General features: G+C 39.7%; 1 protein-coding gene across 1 annotated transcript in view; it reads right to left on the bottom strand.

Moving 5' to 3' along the window:
* Window positions 1-20,527, bottom strand: part of ctnnbl1 (catenin, beta like 1) — a 113,824-nt gene that overhangs the window by 12,181 nt on the left and 81,116 nt on the right. Inside the window, exons 12-13 of the mRNA XM_028812399.2 lie at window positions 16,969-17,066; window positions 8,688-8,768 (exon numbers count right to left, since the gene is read on the bottom strand). Of these exons, the coding sequence (XP_028668232.1) occupies window positions 8,688-8,768; window positions 16,969-17,066 (179 nt within the window). The remainder of the gene's footprint in view (window positions 1-8,687; window positions 8,769-16,968; window positions 17,067-20,527) is intronic.

Genomic DNA, 20,527 nt, shown 5'->3' with positions numbered 1-20,527 from the left:
ATTTCCGCATTTCTTACAATGCTTTGGCTGAAAACTTGAATTTCAGCCAACTGAGGATTTATGAATCAAGCCTTCAAACACTTAGAGAAGGCAAGACTTTGTTCTTTAAAAAAAAAAAAAAAAAAAAAAAAAAAACACACTGTGCGCACAATTAGGTAAATGTTATTCCCCTGGACTAATTTTATTATTGAACAAAAGTGATCCTTTAAGTCAGTTCAGATTGGATTACTTCAAACCAGAACGTAAACAAAGGAAGAGAGACTCGTCTTTCTCAGGGCAAAATAAATATGTACAATTATTAGGCAACTAAATTAAAAATCTACCTCTCCCCCAATGACTTGTTTATTTTCAAGCTTCACAGTAAGTGTAACAAATAAAATGACATAACAAATAACATTTTTGGCCTTTTAAAAAATATTCAATGTACAATACAACCGCCCTTCTTTTTAATAACTGTCATGAGCCTCCCAGCCATCAAGTCTGCCAGTTTCTTTATCTGTTCATGATGAACTTTCCCAGAAGGACAAACCATCACACCCAAAAGATTTTTAAAAAGGTATAATGCCTTCCCTCTCATTTGAGAAGGTCCACCAAGTTCTCAATGGGATTAAAGTCAATTAAGCAAGGGGGCCAGGTCAGTATTCTGTAATCTTTGAGGTCTTTGCTGGTCAGCAAAGCAATGGAGTATTTGGATGCATGTGATGGGGCATTGCAGTGCATTAAGCTCATGGCCTTCTTGAATACTGCAGATTTCTTCCTGTACCACTGCTTGAAGAAAGTATCTTCTAGAAAATGGCAGGAGGTTTTGGAAAAGATTTCTAGTCCATCTTCAACCTGAAAAGGTCCAATTAGATCATCCACAATGACAGCAGCCCATATCGCCTGACCAGAATGGGTGCCCTGTGTCCATCAGTGATCAAGCCATGGGCACATCAAGGGTCACTCTCACTTCATTTATCCATAAAAACATTGAGAGGGGGGAGAAAAAAAAAAAATCTTCAGGTATTTCTTGGCCTGGTCATGATGCTTCAAACTTGGGAATCTTATACAGAGGTGGCCACATTAAAGCCGGTTACCTTAGCCATGTCTGTGAATACTTGATATCTTGTACACTGACTCTCACGGTGGACTGCAGTTCTGGAAAATTGTGATCCTGGAGGTTAATGGGTTGCTGGTCACTTTGCAGTTAATTTGTCCCTTTTCTTTTCTATAAGGTTTTTTGTGACACTGCTCATAATTTGCCACAAAATATTTGTTAGTTTGGTGGTCACGGTCACACTCCTAGTTTCACCATTTCCAGAATGTTGCATCCGTCTGAAAGTCACTTTTCCAATTTTTGACTTTTCAATGTCAGTTAAAATTTCTTTTTCGGCCCATTTTGCCTCAGGTAATGATAGTGCCTAATAATTATGCACACCGTAACATAAGGTGTTAATCACTTTAAGCCACAGTCTCCTGAATTAAAGAATTACAAACCGCCTGAAAATGATTACAGTGAATATGCATTCAAGTTTATATGGTTTAGAGTTGGATAACGTACATTGAAATAATAAGGCGAGGAAACGGACTTGTCTAATAATTGTGCACGCAGAGTAAGACTACCAGTCAGCAGTGATGAGATTCTGATAAAGGAAGAGATGGAAACTTGTCTTGTTGGCATACAAGTATTTGTTATATATTAGTAGGCAAAATCTAAACAAAAAGCTACAATTTTTAAAAATGCATGAACGTGCCTCTTTAAATATACAGCATGCTGCAGAATGAACAACATGTATCGACTAACCCATTATTGAAAAGGCAACATATTTAACCAAAAATGTTTGTGGGAAAACACAAAGCTGGGGGATTTGATTTTTTTTTTTTTTTTTTAAATAGAAAACTAGGGGGCTCCGACCCCTGCTTGCTTCGCTTGCTCACCCACCCCTGGGTTTGGTTTACCGGATATACAATTTAAAGAGATTGTTATTTTCATAGGAATTGTTACATATGCATTATTTTCACTTTTACTATAAAACTTTTGCAAAAACAATACTGCGTGGTTACATCTCTTTCTCACAGGATATATAACGCTGCTCGCGTTGTGAAAGGGGTGCGGCTGAACGCACGCTAAGGAGATGCCATCGGATCATCTGCTGGCGAGCTGCCTGTTCTGCTCGTCTCACTGCCCGACCATTTCAAAGCCTGTACAGCAGCTGTCCTTTTGCCACTTTGTGTCTCCGCCACTCACATTGTGAATGGGGGGGTAGGGGGGGCTGATCACACGCTAAGGAGAAGCGGTTGGATCATCTGCTGGCTTTCTGTTGCTGGCGAGCTGCGTGTTTTGCTTGTTGCTTGTCGTTGTTTTAAGAGCTGGGAGTAAGTTAAAGTGTCTCTCGTGGGACTTCAAATTGTCTTCCGAGAAGATCACGTCTCGTCTCCCTAGTCTCCTTCCAAAGACTTTCTTTTATAATACAGAAAAGTTGTCATTGTTCAAGAGAAGTTTACATATTCTTGAATTTGTCCGAGTACTTCTACTTAAAATCACAGATGTTAAAGTAGTCAATTGGCAACTTCATCTGACCAATTGTGGTAGTGTGTGCTGCAGAGTTGCCAGGCTTTTACAAAATTTTTGGCCAAAGCAAAAGACACTAGTTCAATTCCTGACATAGACAAAGTGACACACCAGAAAGCGGGGGGGGGGGGGGGGGGGCTGGTGGGGGTATGCACCCCTCTCAGAGATTCAAGAGCAATGGATTAGGTGCACACCACTGAGATTTAAGAGTGATAGAATGGGTATATACCATCAAACCGCAGGGGGGTGTGGTGGATCCCCATCCCCCATGGGGATTTCAGAACGATAAAGTACATATAAAGGATGAAAAAACAAATTTGTGTGGATTATGAGGTTTAAAAAAAAATAGCCCAAAATGCACATTTCATTTTCTGTCGCAACCACCAATTTTTAGTTTTTCATGGGCTCAGTCACCTTTTCTTTTTATCGTTGCTATGGTGTTGATAGCAAAGTGACTGACTGCAATGCAACATTGCCACGTTTTGTCTTGATGCTATAAAAGATGGCGACACATAAATAGGTATGTCCAGGTTTTTGAACAATAATCAAAAGCAGCTCATGAATCAAAGTTCTTAGTTACAGAAATTAATTGTACTAATGGCCTTCTTTCCATCAAGTTTTAGTTTGGGCTATTTGTGTTCTCCAGCTTCTATTTAAGGAACAATGGCCCATTTTTGACTATTCCATGCCTAGCTCTGTGTCACCTGCATGTGCATAGGGGCCAGCTGAAGGGCTCCTGTGACTGAAATTCTAGCGCCGGTCCAGGGGTTGGCACTGTGTTCTAGTGCGTTTTTACTTCCTCCCTGTTTAGACCAATGAACGACAACTATAAAACCTCTTATGTCACCTCCGGGGTCACTCCAGCAGGAACCGCCACTTCCTGCAAGGAGGACTGACAACCAGAAGCTCTGCCATCTGTCAGTTCTATCTTGAATTTTCGATTACTGCAGGTTTTTTTCTTTTTGCTTTGCCATTCAATTACACAGGGTTACCCGGCTGGTACCCTAGCTCTTTATTGTTGGCATCTTGTTTCTTACACCTGTTGATACATTCTTATTAAAAAAAAGACTGAGACTCTTTCCCTTTTTCCTTTTCACAGGACGTACCACATTCCAACAGGTCTCGACATGAGAGGTGACTAAGGACTGGATGGTCTCTTTGACCGAGTTCCAGAGAACCTGTATGGAAAGGGGAGAAATTTCCAAAGGAACTACCATGACTGAAACACTCCACTAACCTGGGCTTTATGGCAGAGTGGCCAGATGACACACCTGCTTGGAGTTTGCAAAATAACACCTACATGACTCACAAGACTTTGACAAATAAGATTCTCTGGTCTGATGAAACCATGACTGAACTGTCTGGACTAAATTCTAAGTAAGCCACACACCACTACATCAGCATAATGCCATTCCAACAGTGAAGCATGGTGCTGACAGCAACAGGAACTAGAAGACTAAAAAGGGTTGAGGGTGAGATGAATGGAGCAAAATTGAGAGATAACTTTAATGAAAACCTGCTCAGAGCACTCTGGACCTCAAACTGGGTCAAAGATTCATCTTCTAACTGGACAATGACTGTAAACACAAAGGAAAGATACCAAAGGACAACTCTGGGGAATGTTCGAGTGGCTCTGCCAGAGCTCAGACTTGAGCTTAACCAAACTTCTCTGGAGAGACCCGAGAAAAGCTGTCCACCAACGATCTCCATCCAGCCTGAAAGAGCTCGAAAGGATCTGAAGAAACCATTAGCAGAAGATCCCCAAATCAAGTTGTGCGAGGCTTGTCACATTAGACCCAAGATGATTCCAGGCTGGAATGGTTGCCAAAGGTGGTTCAACAAAGTACTAAGTAAAGGGCCTGAATACTCTGGTCAATGGGATATTTCAGCTATTATTTTTGTTAATTGCAACAGTTCTGTTTTCACTTTGTCATTCTTGGACATTGGGTGTTGCCTGAAGAGGGAAAAAATTAATTCAAATGATTATCACAAAGCTGAAACATAGCAAAATGTGAAAAAAAGCAAAAGAGTCTGAATATTTTAAGGCACTGTATGTGTGTGTGTTCAACTCGCCACAGAACTGAATAGCTATCTGTTAAATACATTTAATTCTACAGGAAGTCAGGCAATAATTTGATGTAAATCTTTATTGATGTACTAAAGTCTTATGTTCACATTCATGCTGGATGCTGAAGTGTACCTTGTACCATCACATTCCCTCCGATAGGATTTTTAAAATGTGTGAAAATGCATTTAAAATGTCTACGCTGTGATAACGGGATTATATCTTCCTTGTGAAAGAGGGGGGAGTCGGTGTGCTACAGCCTGCAGGCCCCAGTCAGTGAATGGATCTCAGGACAGCAAGGGCTGAAACACTAATGGACCTGCTGCATCCACAGCATTGGACGTTTGGTTAAACAAACTCAACAGGACAAACCCGAGTGGAGATTCTGAAAATAAGACTGGGATTAGCCATCTGATAAATGTATTATATATAAAAACTGGACAAGAATATAATCAATAAGATGGTTAAGTTTGCAGAGGATACCAAGCTAGGTGGACTGGCAGATAATCTACAATCCTCTGAATCATTGGAGAGGGACTCGGATAGCACACGGGCTTAGACAGATTACATTTACTGTACTTCCATTAAATTCAAAATATTACAAGCAGAAAGTAGATGTGTTTGATTTGAATACACTATGGGAGGTCTAAAACTTTTGAGAAGGATCTCTTGGTGTTTAGTGGACTCATCACTATCTACTTTTAAAAGCAGTGTGACATGATCATGGCAGCTAATAGGATGTTAGGCTATAAATCACAATGTATGGAGTACAAGTTTATGCTTAAGTTATAGGACACACTAGTGAGGCTCACCTGGAGTACTGTGGATAGTTTTGGTCTCCATATTACTAAAAAAAAAATATATATATATATATATATATATATATATATATATTATATATATATATATATATATGTCACACACGTGTGATTGGGAAACTGCTGAAAGGCCTAAATGATAGTAATTCTACGCCAGACCTAGGGGCAGCGGACTGTGTCTCAGTCTCTTGCAGACCATCCATGGGACATTCCATGTGGTTACGGTGCCACTGATAACATCTCGTCCGGTTCTGCCCTTTAAAACCACCATCTTGCCTAAATACAAACCAGTTCTGTTTTGGACTCTGCTCTATGAACATCTCTGTTCAAATTTAAATCAACTTTTGCAGCCAGGAAACAATATACGGGTGGCTGCCCCAAACCTTTACGACGTTTGTAACTTGTTATTGTGACTATATATAGAAGCACTAGAGAAAGTCCAGAGGAGAGGGACTGAGACATCTAAGCTATGAGGAGAGTGAAGGAGTTATTTAAGCAAATGGACATTACGAGGGGACCTGACAGCAGTGATTAAAATTATGAAAGGAATTAGTACAGTAAATCTAGAGCATTACTTTAGAATAAACTCTGAAACAAGAACACAGGGACAGAGATTTTGAACAAACGTTACAAAGATTTCTTCTCTGTGTTTTATAAAAAAGAACCAAAGACAAATGGAATAAATTGCCAAGGAGTGTCGTGGGGAGTAGGACTTCAGGGACCTTCAAATTGCGACTTGATGTTATTTTGGATAATCAAGGTGAATAAGATGGACTAGTGTGTTGGGCTGAATGGCATATTCTTGTCACAACCTTTCTAATGTTCACCAGCCACTCTCTTAATGCAGTGTATAATAACCTGAATCTCTGAATCTGAGTGATCCAGGCTTTAGTACTACACTAAACCTGGCCTGGCAGCGTACCTGTATCTGCCAGTTTAATTGCATAGGACATTTGTCTTTTTATCATGCTAGTTCTAAAAATAGTATGCCAGCAGATTTACTGCGACGGCTGTATAATTTTTACAGGATTCACACTTGGGTCTCCCACAAGTATTGATTAAATACTGATTTTTTAGATTTGACTAAAAACGGCATCAGGCAAGTTGGTGAGGCTTTTGGTGGTTTTAGTCTACCTACAATGCACAATTATAAAAAAAAATAAATAACTCAACAACAACTAACAACACTGACAACAAATCTGTGGAATTTTCTACACTGATGTGCTCAAGAGAGCCCCACCAAATCAACAAGCTAATTAAAAGGGCAGGCTCAGTTATGGGGGAGAATTAAAACTGAGTGCCATTGTGAACAATGCTGCTCATCTTCACTGTGATACACTAACACTGAGGACTTTCAGCCAACAAATTAAACCAGTAGACGTGCATCAAGCAATACAACTGGGACTCCTTCACACTAAAGGCAATATGCCTGTGTAACGCCTTACTGGAACTGGGACAGCCAAGAAGTTTATTTTTCAGTCATTGTGGTGTATGTTCAGACTATAGCCCATGTGTATTTGTGTGTGCGTGTGTGTGTGTGTATATATATATTTTCTATATATATTATCTACATATTTAAAGAGCTTCTGTAAAAAGCTAAAATTTTCCCCGTAGGACAAATAAAATTCTTTCTCTCCATCTTTCTAAAAATACAGGTTAAGGACTTAGGCTGTATAAGACTATTTTTACTGCAACAGAGAAAACTGCTTTCCTTATAGGTCCGAACAGAATATTTGTGTTGAAGCCTCACTATTTCCTCAACATTAAATAATTAAATTTCCAATGGAGGTTTGCTTGGGAATAAGAAAAAGACCGTGAAGACAGCAAGAAGGATATTAACAGCATGAAGACCAGATTCACATAAGTGCAGATGAGATACATCATCTTATAAATGCCATAAAATCTTGCCTTGGGCTTCCACGATGCCCATGTCAGTCATTTAGTTTGTGAGCATGGCTAAAAAAACTTTCTGCATTTTTACAGCAAATTGCAGAAAGTTTACAAAACAATACGTTAATCTCCGAGAATGACATGCTTACTATCTGCTACCCAAATATTTTAATTAAGAATTTTATTAACAGTGACACTGCCTGCACTGCTCATCATATCTAAACTCCCTTTCAAAAGGCCACAGAACGATCTGTACTCCGAGTCTGGAGCTAAACACACAGATTTGCCCAGCTTGCTCCCTTGTCTATTAACTCAGAACAATGCCATTTTCAGACTAAGCTTCAATTGACCACTCCTTTTAATTTAGAAGGACAATATTTCTGCTTGGACAAAAAGAGGTAACAGTATTATAAGACAGTGTTCTTGGCTCGACATTTTTATGATAATAAAATTAACGAATTCAACCTTTGTGAATCAGTTTGGTATGTATAAGCATGATGTGACACAGCTCATTAAAATAATAAACAAAACACACAAGGGACAAGGAGCCACGACCTTGGAGATGAAGGATTTTTCTTTCTATAATTATTTCCATTAAAGCTCACCTCCAAGTCTGTAGAATATCCAAATATTCACTGGTATTAATAAGTGGTCATGGTTAGCCAGATGCAGTGTTAACAGGGAGGTACTTTAAACACAGCAAGCATCGTCCAAAGGGAGGACATTTTTCTAGTACGTTCCATTACTATGACATCAAGAAATGATGTGCATATTTCCCCAAGACAAGCTTTTATGTTAAATGTGAAATCTATCCTCCAACGCCCCACAGCAATCCAAAAGACTGGAGGCATCCTATCTTACACAGGCATCCTATGGACTCATTCGCTATTTTTATTAGTGTCGTAAATAAGTCAGTCCAAGGACGATTTACATCAGGCATTAAAACCCTGCCACCAGTTCTTGGGGGAATGCAGCATTTCTTTGTGGGATTTTTGTGACATATTGGTAAACCGATGTAACACATGGAAGCTAAGCAACACCTTATTATTACTACTTAACAAAGGCAGTCCTTGAAAGAAAGAAAAAAAAAAAAAAAAACAGCTTTTAAATGTGCCATCTGTTATCCAAAGCAAGTACTCTTGTGAGTGAACAACATCTCCATACACGGAGGCCCTTAAAGCATGCAATTCTACTTGTTGTCAGAGCCGGTTTTTTTTTTTTTTTTTTTTTTTTTTAAATGATTATCAAGGTGATTATGGAAAGCAGAACTGCAAATGCTTTTTTCTCATGACGAAATGGCAAAGTTAAAAACAGAATGACTACAACAACAGTCTAACATCTGGGAAGAATGCCCGCCTCTTACGTGCTTCTCGCCTTCAATCTTCTTGTCAGCCAGCTGCACAGCTTCCAGGTATTTAAAATGCAACTCCATCAGTCTGTCGACCTGCAGGTGAGAGGAAGGCAGAAACAGAGATCAGTGATATGGAAAACAGCCAGGATCAACACCTTACTAAAGAGGGAGCTTCCTAAGAGCATGCAAGCTTGTTAAAATGCTGCTGAAGGAACAAAGAAGGAAAACAAGCCAAACCCCTGGACTTGTGTGGCTAGTAGAGGAAGAAAAGCAGATGGAGGCAGTCAGACACGCACGCACACATGACATGCAATTTCTAGGTTTTAGGTCCCCAGTTATGGACTGGATGTTTGAACCTTGCTAAGTGATGCTAATGTTTTGGGATTCCATGCATACAGAAAAGTTGACTGTTTTTCAAGAACGGTGGCTGTGCAGTGTTGGCTCCAGGATCATCACTGCCACCTCTACCTCTAAAAACTGGAAATGGTCCCTTCAGTGAATTTCCAGGAGTGGTATATAGAAACACCAATCTCAGCTGCTCAAGGTGTATACTTACCTTAGGCTGTCAAGTGCACCTTTGCAACATGACTTGCATCCTGATATGAAATGACATTTACAGAAAAATCACAGTAAAAGTCAAATCCTTAGTCTTAAAATGGAGTGGTTAGTTTTTCCCAACATTTAATAACATTTTCGAGGAGGGTTACTCATTCAAAAAGAATTGTGATGGATCTAGAGCTGCATTTAGTTCAAGGTGGACTCTCCCCCCTGAAAATTCTCTCTCTTATATATAAACATCTACACGTGGAAGTGTGTCTGTCTGCCTTGGACCCCGTGATCATCAGAGGTGACTGTGTGCAGAGGGTGCAGACCTATAAATACCTGGGAGTGCAGCTGGACGATAAATTGGACTGGACTGCCAATACTGATTCTCTGTGCAAGAAAGGACAGAGCCGCCTGTACTTCCTTAGAAGACTGGCATCCTTCAACATCTGCAGTAAGATGCTGCAGATGTTCTATCAGATGGTTGTGGCGAGTGCCCTCTTCTACGCAGTGGTGTGCTGGGGAGGCAGCATTAAGAAGAAGGATGCCTCACGCCTGGACAAACTGGTGAGGAAGGCAGGCTCTATTGTTGGCATAGAGCTGGACGGTTCGACATCCGTAGCAGAGCAACGGGCACTCAGCAGGCTCCTATCAATTATGGAGAATCCACTACATCCATTAAACAGTGTCATCTCCAGACAGAGGAGCAGTTTCAGCGACAGACTGCTGTCACTGTCCTGCTCCACTGACAGACTGAGAAGATCATTCCTCCCCCAAACTATGCGACTCTTCAATTCCACCAGAGGGGGTAAACGTTGAACATTATTCAAGTTATTCTGTTTTTTTACCTGCATTTTTTTTTTTATTACTCTTTAATTTAATATTTTTTTGCTGCTGGAGTATGTGAATTTCCCCCTGGGATTAATAAAGTATCTATCTATCTAAAGTGCGAGCACAGCTCTGTCGCCAAAGTGAAACCGCTGACAAAAGAGAAACTTGCTTAACTGCTAATACACAAGTGAGGCAAGAACATTGGCAAAAAGAAACCGCAGAGAAGAGAGAAACTCGCTTAGCCGTTGATAGACAACGGAGGTGAGCACATTGGCAAAACAAAACCGTAGAGGAAAAAGAAGCTTGCTTAGCCGCTAGTGCACAACCGATGCAGTTGACTGAATGATTGAAGTGCCACAATCCATGGTTTCTAGGAGCACGGGCTTACACAGCTACTGTATATATTTTTTACATTACAAACCCCATGTTATTTTTAGGGATGACCACGATAAATATTTAATACAATGTTTTCATGGATAGGATTAAAAAAAGTTTGTTATCATACAAGCCAATGAAAGGCACTATCTAAATATATACAGGCAGTATGAATTGAAGATCTGCCTCCCCAACTCCTTCATTGGTCAAGACTCCACTCCTCAGTTTAAAAAGTCAGTCCTATGTGACCAGCATTTCCAGTTTGGGATGTGCACTGATCATTTAACAAAATTTTTTTTCAAACAATTGTTGTGAGCAAATGACTGGATAACTAACATGTGGATTTCGCAACATGAGTAACGGGAGTAATAAATGGAGGTTTTTCATATCACCTGACATTATGCAGCACTGGTCACAACTGGCTTGTTTCATATAATAAACTTTATCTTCAGTTTCTATGAAAGCACAAGATTAAACGTTTTTCTTAGCCATCACTATGAAACACATATGGTATAAGTAAGATACTACAAAAATGATCACTTTTTAGGAAGAGTATTCCTTTAAGAAAATGAACCAAAGGCCTCCTAAAGAGAAGTTGTGCATTTTAAGATGGATAAACTCCGAAATAAATGAAAATTTCTGGGTGACAGAGAAGTGACAAACAGTGGTGTGCTTACTATTGCACTATTGTGTGGAGGAGCATTTTTCATCTTCACCAATACAAGATCACGTGAATGCAAAGTATTGCTTTCAGTATGCACATATCATTAGATAAATGTGATGCTTTATGCTGACCATAAGCATAAAGCACCTCACGCATAACCCTCTCCTCTTCCTGGCATAATGCTGCCATTTAAATACAACTCACGGGCCTGCATTATACAAGATCATAAATTGACTTCAAATGCATGTGAAACAAAGTGGACCTTTGGGTGTTGAAATACATCTGAATATTCATACAGCTGAAGCTACTGAACTCAACCATCTTATGGGGCATATTTTTAAGAAATTGTAAAAACAAAAGGCAGAAGACCCAAGTTGGGGTGGGAGTGTTGGCGATGCAGCAGATGATGTATTGTCCCAAAACTAGACTCAAGCTTGCAGCAGGCCCAATATGTCCTCATGAGGATTTATATATTTAGACACCCATCTACAGCCATTCAGCTCTTGTCACAACATTCCCATTAGCACTTCGGGTGGCAAATATTTAACTCAAGCCGCTTGTTCCATCTGGTCGATCTCCTGCTCAGGCTGCACAGTTCAGAAACATGATAAATGACCAGTGCACTGCATGAACGCTTTGCACCAAACAAATATTTAACTGCAAACGTAATGAAAATCATGTAAGAGTAACAGGGGGTCTTGCTGCTACTCACCAGCTTCTATCTGAGGAGCAGACTTTTTAAATGTAGTTGTAAACAGCCATAGGCCATTTGGAGGCTTTTGTCATATGGTACTCAGATCTGTATTCTTGTAGTGGGACTGAACCTGAACATTTTTGGCAGCTGGTAGTTGCAGTCACAAGAGAGACTGCAGTTGTCCGGGAGGACATTGATGAGACGGAGACTGAATCCATACATGAAGTGCTGAATCACCGTTTTCTGTTTACCACAAAATTGATTTCCAATCTCCACCTTGCCTCATCTCATCAGCTCTAAGGGCCATACAACCTTGTTCAGCAACTAAGGGGGCTGACTGACAGCATGACTTTTTCATTAAATACATCGTGTAATAGTGTTTATTTAATACATTGCACTTTAACACTGTGCAATTTGCCTAAGAGGGATGAATAATGTCTTATATACTGTACATGCAAACGTTATCTTTAATAATACACTTAACATGACTTTTATATTGCTTAACATGGTTTTCGTATTTAACTTCAATCAGATAATGTTCAATAAATTTGTGGGATGATCAAAAAGTTTTGAGACACACGCCAAAAACGTTTCAGCACAATCCCTCTGAACAGGATACACTTGTCACAATGTCAGTGAAGCTTTTCTACGCTACTTACATAAAAAGTTCTGTTACATCGATCTTGATGTTTTCACTGACATAGCGTATCCCATGGGGCCATGTCTTCATACTAGGGAGGGTATGCCTTGCCATTGTTTTGCAGGGCAGCCTTTACAAGCTACGCCTTGCAAGTGGGGTATTGTTATGTGGCATAAGATGGATGATTGGCGCTGACGGGTAAACTCTTTTTCAGTAATCTGGTAACACTTTAGTTTAGGTACTGCATAAATGCATCTATTACTTAACTCTTACGTAAGACCTTATCAAAGGCTTCTTTTGGTCTTTATAACAAACATCAGTAGATCGGCTATTCATTTCTGTGCAGTACTGACAGGATGGTAAAATGATTTGTTAATATGAAGGATTCACGGGTTTTATACTAAATATGTAATATCAAGGGAAGTGTGTATTAGTTAAGCCACCTCGGATCATTCCAAAGTGGAGTTTTGTTAATAGGCCACATTGCCGAGATGAAAAAACACTTTACTGATGGTTTGTAAGTGTTATGAAGACCCAAAGAAGGGTAAGTTAAGCTCTTATTACATAAGAGCAAATGAGTAACAGATGCATTTTTGCAGTCCCTAAACTAAAGTGTTACCAGTTATCCAAAACAATGGTAGAACCATGAAACACAAGTTTCTATGAGGTCCCTCCGTGTTCAAATTCAAAACAAAAACCACCATGCCTGGATTTTCACAGCATTCTGACTGAGGAAGCATAAAGCCGAGAGTAGGATGAAGTCATCAAGAGTTAAGAGACCAGATTTTGTTATATGCTTGTGGCACTTCGCACGTTTGTTGCTGGCACTTCAAACCTAAATAGTACAAAATGTTGAAGCACTGCCTTAAGATTGATGCTGTGCCGAGACATTTTAGTTGGAGAAATTTTGGTCTCCTTCTGACATGGGAAACGGCTTTTGAAAGGACAAATGCTCAGCTCACACTTCGTGTGCAAGAGACTGGGATGATGGAGGAAACAGTGCACATCAGGGGCCCACTCAGAACAATCAAACATGGCTGTGCAAAATGGCACCTGCTTCTAGGCAGTATAAAGAACTTATCAAAACTGAAATGACATTAAATTCATATTTCCAAACTTATAATATCAACCCAAGGTTTAACAACACCTGCTGTATAACGCTGTATGTTTGTACGCTCACGACAGGAACTTAAGATATAACAAGCATGACAAACTTTTGAAACAATACGAAGACAAATGGATATAAACAGATCAAATATGATTTTAGAGTACAACTGATTTACCTCATTTATCCAATATTCTAACATACGGATGTCAGTAGAAAACATAAGAAAGTTAATAAATTTAACTTTGCTAATTATAAAGGAACTGGCATAACGAAAAAGCCAGGTTATGAAAAGGGGTTAATGATACAATGGTAAGTCCACCTGTTTCAATTGTGTCCTGCATTTATGAACTTCAGTTCACCAGAGATGCCAACCCTTACATATTCATGCTTCTTACTTACTTTCTTCGTCAGACATTCTAGCCCTGCTGTGGACGGCATGAAGCCTGGACTCTCAAACATATGCCTCAAAGTTAACTATTTTACACTGGCAGCTTGCCTTTCTTCATCGGATATCGTACTGCCCTCTTGTAAATGGTGGACGACATTATTCAGGGCAATAACATGGATGTCTTACAGCTTTATACTGTATGTTGTCACACATGTGCATCTGGGAGACAACCTATGGACTCATTTAATAACTGTTATACTCAGAGCCACAAAGTGGAATTGTTGTCTAATGCTTGCTTTCTTCTCCTCTCTCCAGAAAGGATGATTGACTGCCCACACCCCACCCCATCTTTGATGTCACTTCCAGTTTCTGCCCTCCTGAACCCGCTCCTTCTGGTTTGCCAGCTCCAGTGCCATCTTGGGGCAGTATGAAGATGGCTCACATTCGAACAAGACAGACTCAATTCTATTCAAACGTTTTTTTCTTTGGCCATACGATATACAGGAATCACCACAGTGCCCCAACTCTTTATACCATTTCCCGATTCTTATTTTTTTTTTTTTTTTTTTTATATAAAGACTTCAGCCTTTACACTAAACATCAAAAAAAAAAAAAAAAATAGAAACTTCTATTTCACAAATTTCAGTAAACAAGAGCCAATATGTTTGTTCACACTTTTTAATTACTCCTTGTTCATTATTAATATACATTATTTTAAAACTTAAAAATTATTTTTGGAGTAAACATGTTCAAGTTTGAAAATTCCCTGGACATAGTGGGGTGGGGTGGGGTGGTTAGACATGACCATGCAATGGTGACTGCTACTGCTCCTTCACAGGTAAACAATCCTGGGTTTGAAACTTAGTAAGGGCACTGTCTGTATGAAGTTGGCACATTCTTCCTGTAACTGAATGTCAGTGTGGCACCCTACTACCCTGAAGCAGAAAATCAGTGAATGGATGGTTAGATGGCCTTGTGGTTTCAGGTATCAGATTTTAAAAACACAAGACTGACAATTCATCTTCTATTTCCAACACACTCTGACCTTGTAAAATTCATTACACTTGAGCTTAATGGAACTTTACAAAATCACTTATACTGCAGTACACTTCTGCATTCTGCAAAGAGGGTTGGGTTCAAATACACTATAGAAAGGCATCTTAACCTGCTGAAGCCAGTGGGCACCCGTTCATCACAGGGGCTTGGACTTAATATGTGAATATGGCAATTGGTAAAGCCTGCCGTTAAAGTCTAATTGTACTAACTAGTCAATTCATTATGTCAACTTTGAAAATTTGCCATGAAGTAAGAAATCACAAGTGACAAGACAAGGAAAAATTTAAGGTAAGTCGGTAATGACAAGCTAAGTGGAGCGAGTTATCTTTTGGTGGAGGTATTCCGTGCATCAACAGTTTTCATTTTCTGCTAGTAAATCAAGCAACAACTTCTTGATGTAAGGCAACACGCACATTTTTTTTAACCAGTTTAAACAACGTTAACACCAGAATTTGAGAATGTTAACACTATTTATGTCAAGATCCTGCAAACACCAGTAACACAATCCTTACCCAATGCCCCTTAGTAAGCAACATTCACCAGACATTTTTCTAAAACTCATTCAATAGGGTCACAAATAAATAACTAAATGTAATTTTTGCTTTAAATCAGAGGTGCACTGGACATGATTGATCCCACTCTTGGGCCCAGTGCTTGCCAGCAGTGACTCAACCCTGCTGCAAGTCTAAAATGGATTATGTGGGCACATTAAAGGAATGCTAAACCCAAAATAGTTTGACATTTTTATTACCTGTCACATATCCAGGGTTGTTAGTAGTGATAGCAATGTCAGTCAGTCATTTTCTAACCCAGTTATTCCAGAAAAGGGTCTTTTGGGTGGTGCTGGAGCCTATTCCAGCTAGCATAGAGCAGAATGCAGGGACATACCCTGGACAGGGCGCCAGTACATTGCTGGGTGAACACACACACGGGACAATTTAGTATCACCAATGCACCTCACCTGCACGTCCTTGGACTGTAGGGATCTCATGTTTTTATAGGAAAACAGATAACGTTCCTGACACAACCAGTATTGAATAAACAGCAAACAATATCAAAATATCCATGGGGGGGGGGGGGGGGAAGCCTTTTATTCATCACACATAATCTACATGTCAAGTCGTCCAGTCATATGCTTACATTATCTTAAGCACAAGTATTTTGCCAAAAATATGATTAAAGAAACCACTTCTGGAAAATTCTCACTAACAGTTGGGGAGCAGGCTAAAATGAGAGAGATCTTTTGAAGGGAAGACCCGCCTCCCTCTCACTTATTGGTCAGGAGTCCTGGCAAATCTCAGCTCATTCATTGGCTACCATAGGCACTTCAGATCAAGTTAACATTGCAGAGTGTGCTCGTAGCTGAAAAGAATGCCTTGTATTTGTGTAAAGTCAATTAGAGAAAAAACACAGCAATATGGCATTCTGGCTTAATGACCAATGAAGGATAGGAGGCGGATCTTCAATTAAAAAAACTCGAGCCCATTTAAACACACTACTCAGCCAATCACAAAAGGATTTTCCAGAAGTGCTCATTTAATACTATATTAGGCAAAAGGCAAGTGTTTGGGATGTTGCGAACATACAAGTAGACGTCTGACATGTGGATTACGTGACAAAACGGAGATTGTTTCCAAGGACATTTTGATATCATTTGCCGTTTATTCAATTTTGGTCCTCATTGAGGCCTATTGAGTCAGGAACATTATCAGCTTTACTCTCCATAAAAACACAAGATTAAAACTTTTTCTTAGCCATTAATACAAATGACAAAGGGTAAATAACAGACAACAAAATGAATACTTTTGGATGGAGCGTTCCCTTAAAGGATGCATAAATACAAAAATACAAAGAAGTCAAGTAGGTGCTGATGAGCTAAGGAATTATGCCACAAAGCAAAGTTCAGCACGTTGTCAGCATTAATTATAAATTGCTATTTAATTGCAGGGAGCTCTTCCCATGCACTTTCCATGTCATCCTCATGGATTGCTTACCTTCTCACAGTCATTCTCGGTGAATTTGCTCAGAAGGCGCGTTCTTTGTTGGCCCTTTAGATTGCGCAGCATGGATGCAATAATGGAACATACGTGCTCTGCAAACAAACAAAAGGACATCTGTCTAATCAAAGCAGTTCAGTTTTTTTTTGTTGCTAATAACTAGGAAATTAAAACGAGGCAGCTATTTGAAACCATAAAGCTTTACTTAGGTGGAAAAAAGGGTAAAGATCTCAAGTCAAAATACGTGCTAACAAGTTTCACAGAGGGCTGTAAACAAAGCACAAAAATAGATTTATTTGTGAGCCACGTCCAGCTGGCAGTGTGAAAATTTAAAAGCATGTGATGGCTGTGACTGTAGAGTCAAGAGAGTAGTCAAAACCCACCTTAAAAAAGGCATGAGAAAAAAAAACAAAAAAAAAAACCACACACACACACCCCCACACCACAATGTCAACTGTATATCTGACAAATAACATTCAGAAAAACATGGCCTGGTTGAAGCAGAATCAAGTTCAGAACACAAAAATAATAGGATGGGATATAGTGGGGTCAGGAAAAAAGTAATTGAACCCGTCTCCTCACTGAAATCAACAAGCTGGGATGTTACAAGAGTTGTCAGTGTTCTTCTGTAGTGTTGGGTTGATTTAAATGATCACTCAGACTATCTCCAACATAGATCAGCAGATAATACCACAATTTAGAATTAGTATGTCTCTGTCTTAAGGCCTGCGCTAACCAATTTTGTGGTATCCTCCATTGCCTGTTCCACTGCAGTAGAAAACGTCCTGCACTGTTCAAATTCCATATTAGACAGGCCACTCTTCACCTAATGGATACAGACCTGTGGCCTTTACATCCCACCCACATCATGAAGAGCTTTGAAAGACTGGCCCTAAGCTGTACGAAGGAGTTAGCCTTTTGAAGAATGTCTGGAGTACAAGACACAATTATCAATCTGCTCCATTGTGATGATGATGCTTTTTAATTCCTCCAGTGCCTTCAGTATCATCCCGTCATCTCTCTTAAAGGGGTGAGCTCAGGGATATGCAAGTGAATGAGCCTGCGGTGTCCTGGATAATGAACAACCAATGGGGTAGGACCGTGAGTCTCCGATATAGATATAAACACCACTGTACTACCACAAGAACTATCCTGTCTCCTTTTCTCTTCACTCTGTACACATCAGAGTAGAACACCAGATCGTCACTTGCAGAAATTCCCTGGTAAATTTTTCCACCAATGGGGTGTACTGACAAGACGGAGGAGACAGAAGAATCAAGTGGAGAACTTTGTTTCTTGGTGTAGAAAGAAATGTCTGCAATTTTACATCAGCAAACTGGTTATTGACATTCACCACACCAAAAAGCCTCTACAACCAGTCATCATTCGGGGGTGGATGTGGAGGTGGTGCACTGCTACAAGGTCTTGGGGATCCCCAACAATGACAAGCTTTTTATGGTCTTGTAACAAAGAGATATTACATAAGAAAGGGCAGAGCAGATTTAATGTGGGTGGCAACATCCTTTACATGCTTTGTAACAAGTTAATTAAAAAGTCAGGCTTGATTACTAAACGCACTAGAGGTAGTAGTAGAGGAGAGAATGGAGACAAAACTGATGGCCATTATGAACAATGCTGCACAATCCTCTATCTGACAAACTAACACAGAGTACTTTCATCCAACGAATTATTTAGCAGAAGTACGTCAAGAAACGTTACTGGGGCTCCTTCATACCAATGGTAATACGCCTCGATAATGCCTCACAGTGACTGCGATTGCTCATTTTATCTTTAGCCAAGTTAGGAGTTTTCTTTCTTTTACTTTAAGCTTTTAGTCATTCAGGGGCCTCATGCATAATGCCGTGTGTAGAATTCGCACTATAACATGACGTAAGCACAAAAGCCGAAATGTGCTTACACACAGAAAAATCCAGATGCAGGAATCTGTGCATTCACCAACTTCCGCGTTCTTCTGCTACATAAATCTCACTCGGCATGGAAATAAACGCACATGCACGTACTTGCTGTCCCGCCCCAACGCCTCCCACAATTACGCCTCTTTGAATATGCAAATCAATATGAATAGCCCTTAAGCCCAGTGTTCTGTGAAAAGGCAATTGTAAAAGTATGAGGAAAAAAATAGAAGAATTTCAGCGAATACTAAATGGAGACAAAGAAAAACGTACTATTTGTTGGTTTAAACAGTTACATAAGCAACAAAAGGAAGCTGATCGAGTGACATAGCGTGTCGGAGAAACTCGAAAGCTCAAGTTCACAAAGTCGCACAGTGCACGAAATAAAAAAGTTGTCACATATCAAATCGGCGTGAAAAGGCGACTCGTAGCCCACTGTCCGAGAGTCATATGAAAGCTTATTAGGGTACAGTGGAAAAAAAGGCACACAGTGTGAAAAAAGCATGAAATTTCCACTGTAATCACGTAGTTTATTTTGTCATTAAAGTAGATCAAACTTCACTTTAAAATGGTTTAATTTACTAGTTTCTCAAAACCCATCGTAACTAAAGTAGCACATTAAATGCTTTGTTGTGTATTTGATCTTCTATGTGCCTGAATCACTACGTGCTCTTCCTCCGACAGGACACAGAATCCATTACGTTCGTAATATTACAGCTCTCTGAATATTTAAAATACTGAGAAGTATACGTGATATCATTTTCATGATGATATAAGTTAAAGCATGTTATTAAACATGGGAACACGGTGGTGCAGTGATTGTTCATGTCTTACAGCAAGATGCTTGCTGCGCCATGCGTGACCTTCAGTGAAATGCTTTAGTACAGAAGTACCGTCTTTTTCAAACGTACTAACCCCACAATTCCTGTCCTTACTTTTCTTTCTCCAAATACCCAATCGCCACACAATCAGCTCTGTAATAGACGTTAAGCCATCTGTAAACTTAGAACGCAGATTCTTCAAAACGTTTAAGGAACATCAAAATATCTTTGTAATGTTTAATTATTCTATCCATCTATCCTTCCAGTGTCGTGTCAGCCACAGCATGAAAACAGCGCGAGGCAGGAACAAACCGTGAACGAAGCTCAAGCTCGCTAGCGCTGTGGCACCGTGTAGTTAAAGTTTCATCTGTATAATATAATCAACATATTTTGCTGCATTTCATCTTAAAAATTATATCGTCATCCTATGTAAATAAGCGCTTTATAAAGTGGCTCAAGTTGTGCAATATTATAACTATCATAAGTACAATTACCTCACGGTAACTTGCAAGTACAAACAGTTCTACAAGGAGCACTTGATGGACTGATTGAGTGCGTTTAGAGTTCTTGGGATGAAACTGTTTGTGAACCGCGAGGTCCAAACAGGAAAGGCTGTGAAGCGTTGGTCGGATGAGAGCAGTTCAAATAGCGAATGGCTGAGGCAGCGAGTGCTTGATGCTGTATACCGATAATTCTCTTTCCAGTCGCTGTAGATTTGTGATTCACACTCAGATACAGTGATATAAATACTCCGAGTGGTGCAGTGAGAGTAATACGAAAAAAGATGATCCGCTGTGTCAATCCCTAATGGGAGTAGCTGAA

Source organism: Erpetoichthys calabaricus, chromosome 10 (assembly GCF_900747795.2).
Source record: "Erpetoichthys calabaricus chromosome 10, fErpCal1.3, whole genome shotgun sequence".
NCBI lineage: Eukaryota > Metazoa > Chordata > Cladistia > Polypteriformes > Polypteridae > Erpetoichthys > Erpetoichthys calabaricus.
Note: the sequence above shows the minus strand (reverse complement) of the source record. Positions and strands in the feature narration are given on the sequence as shown.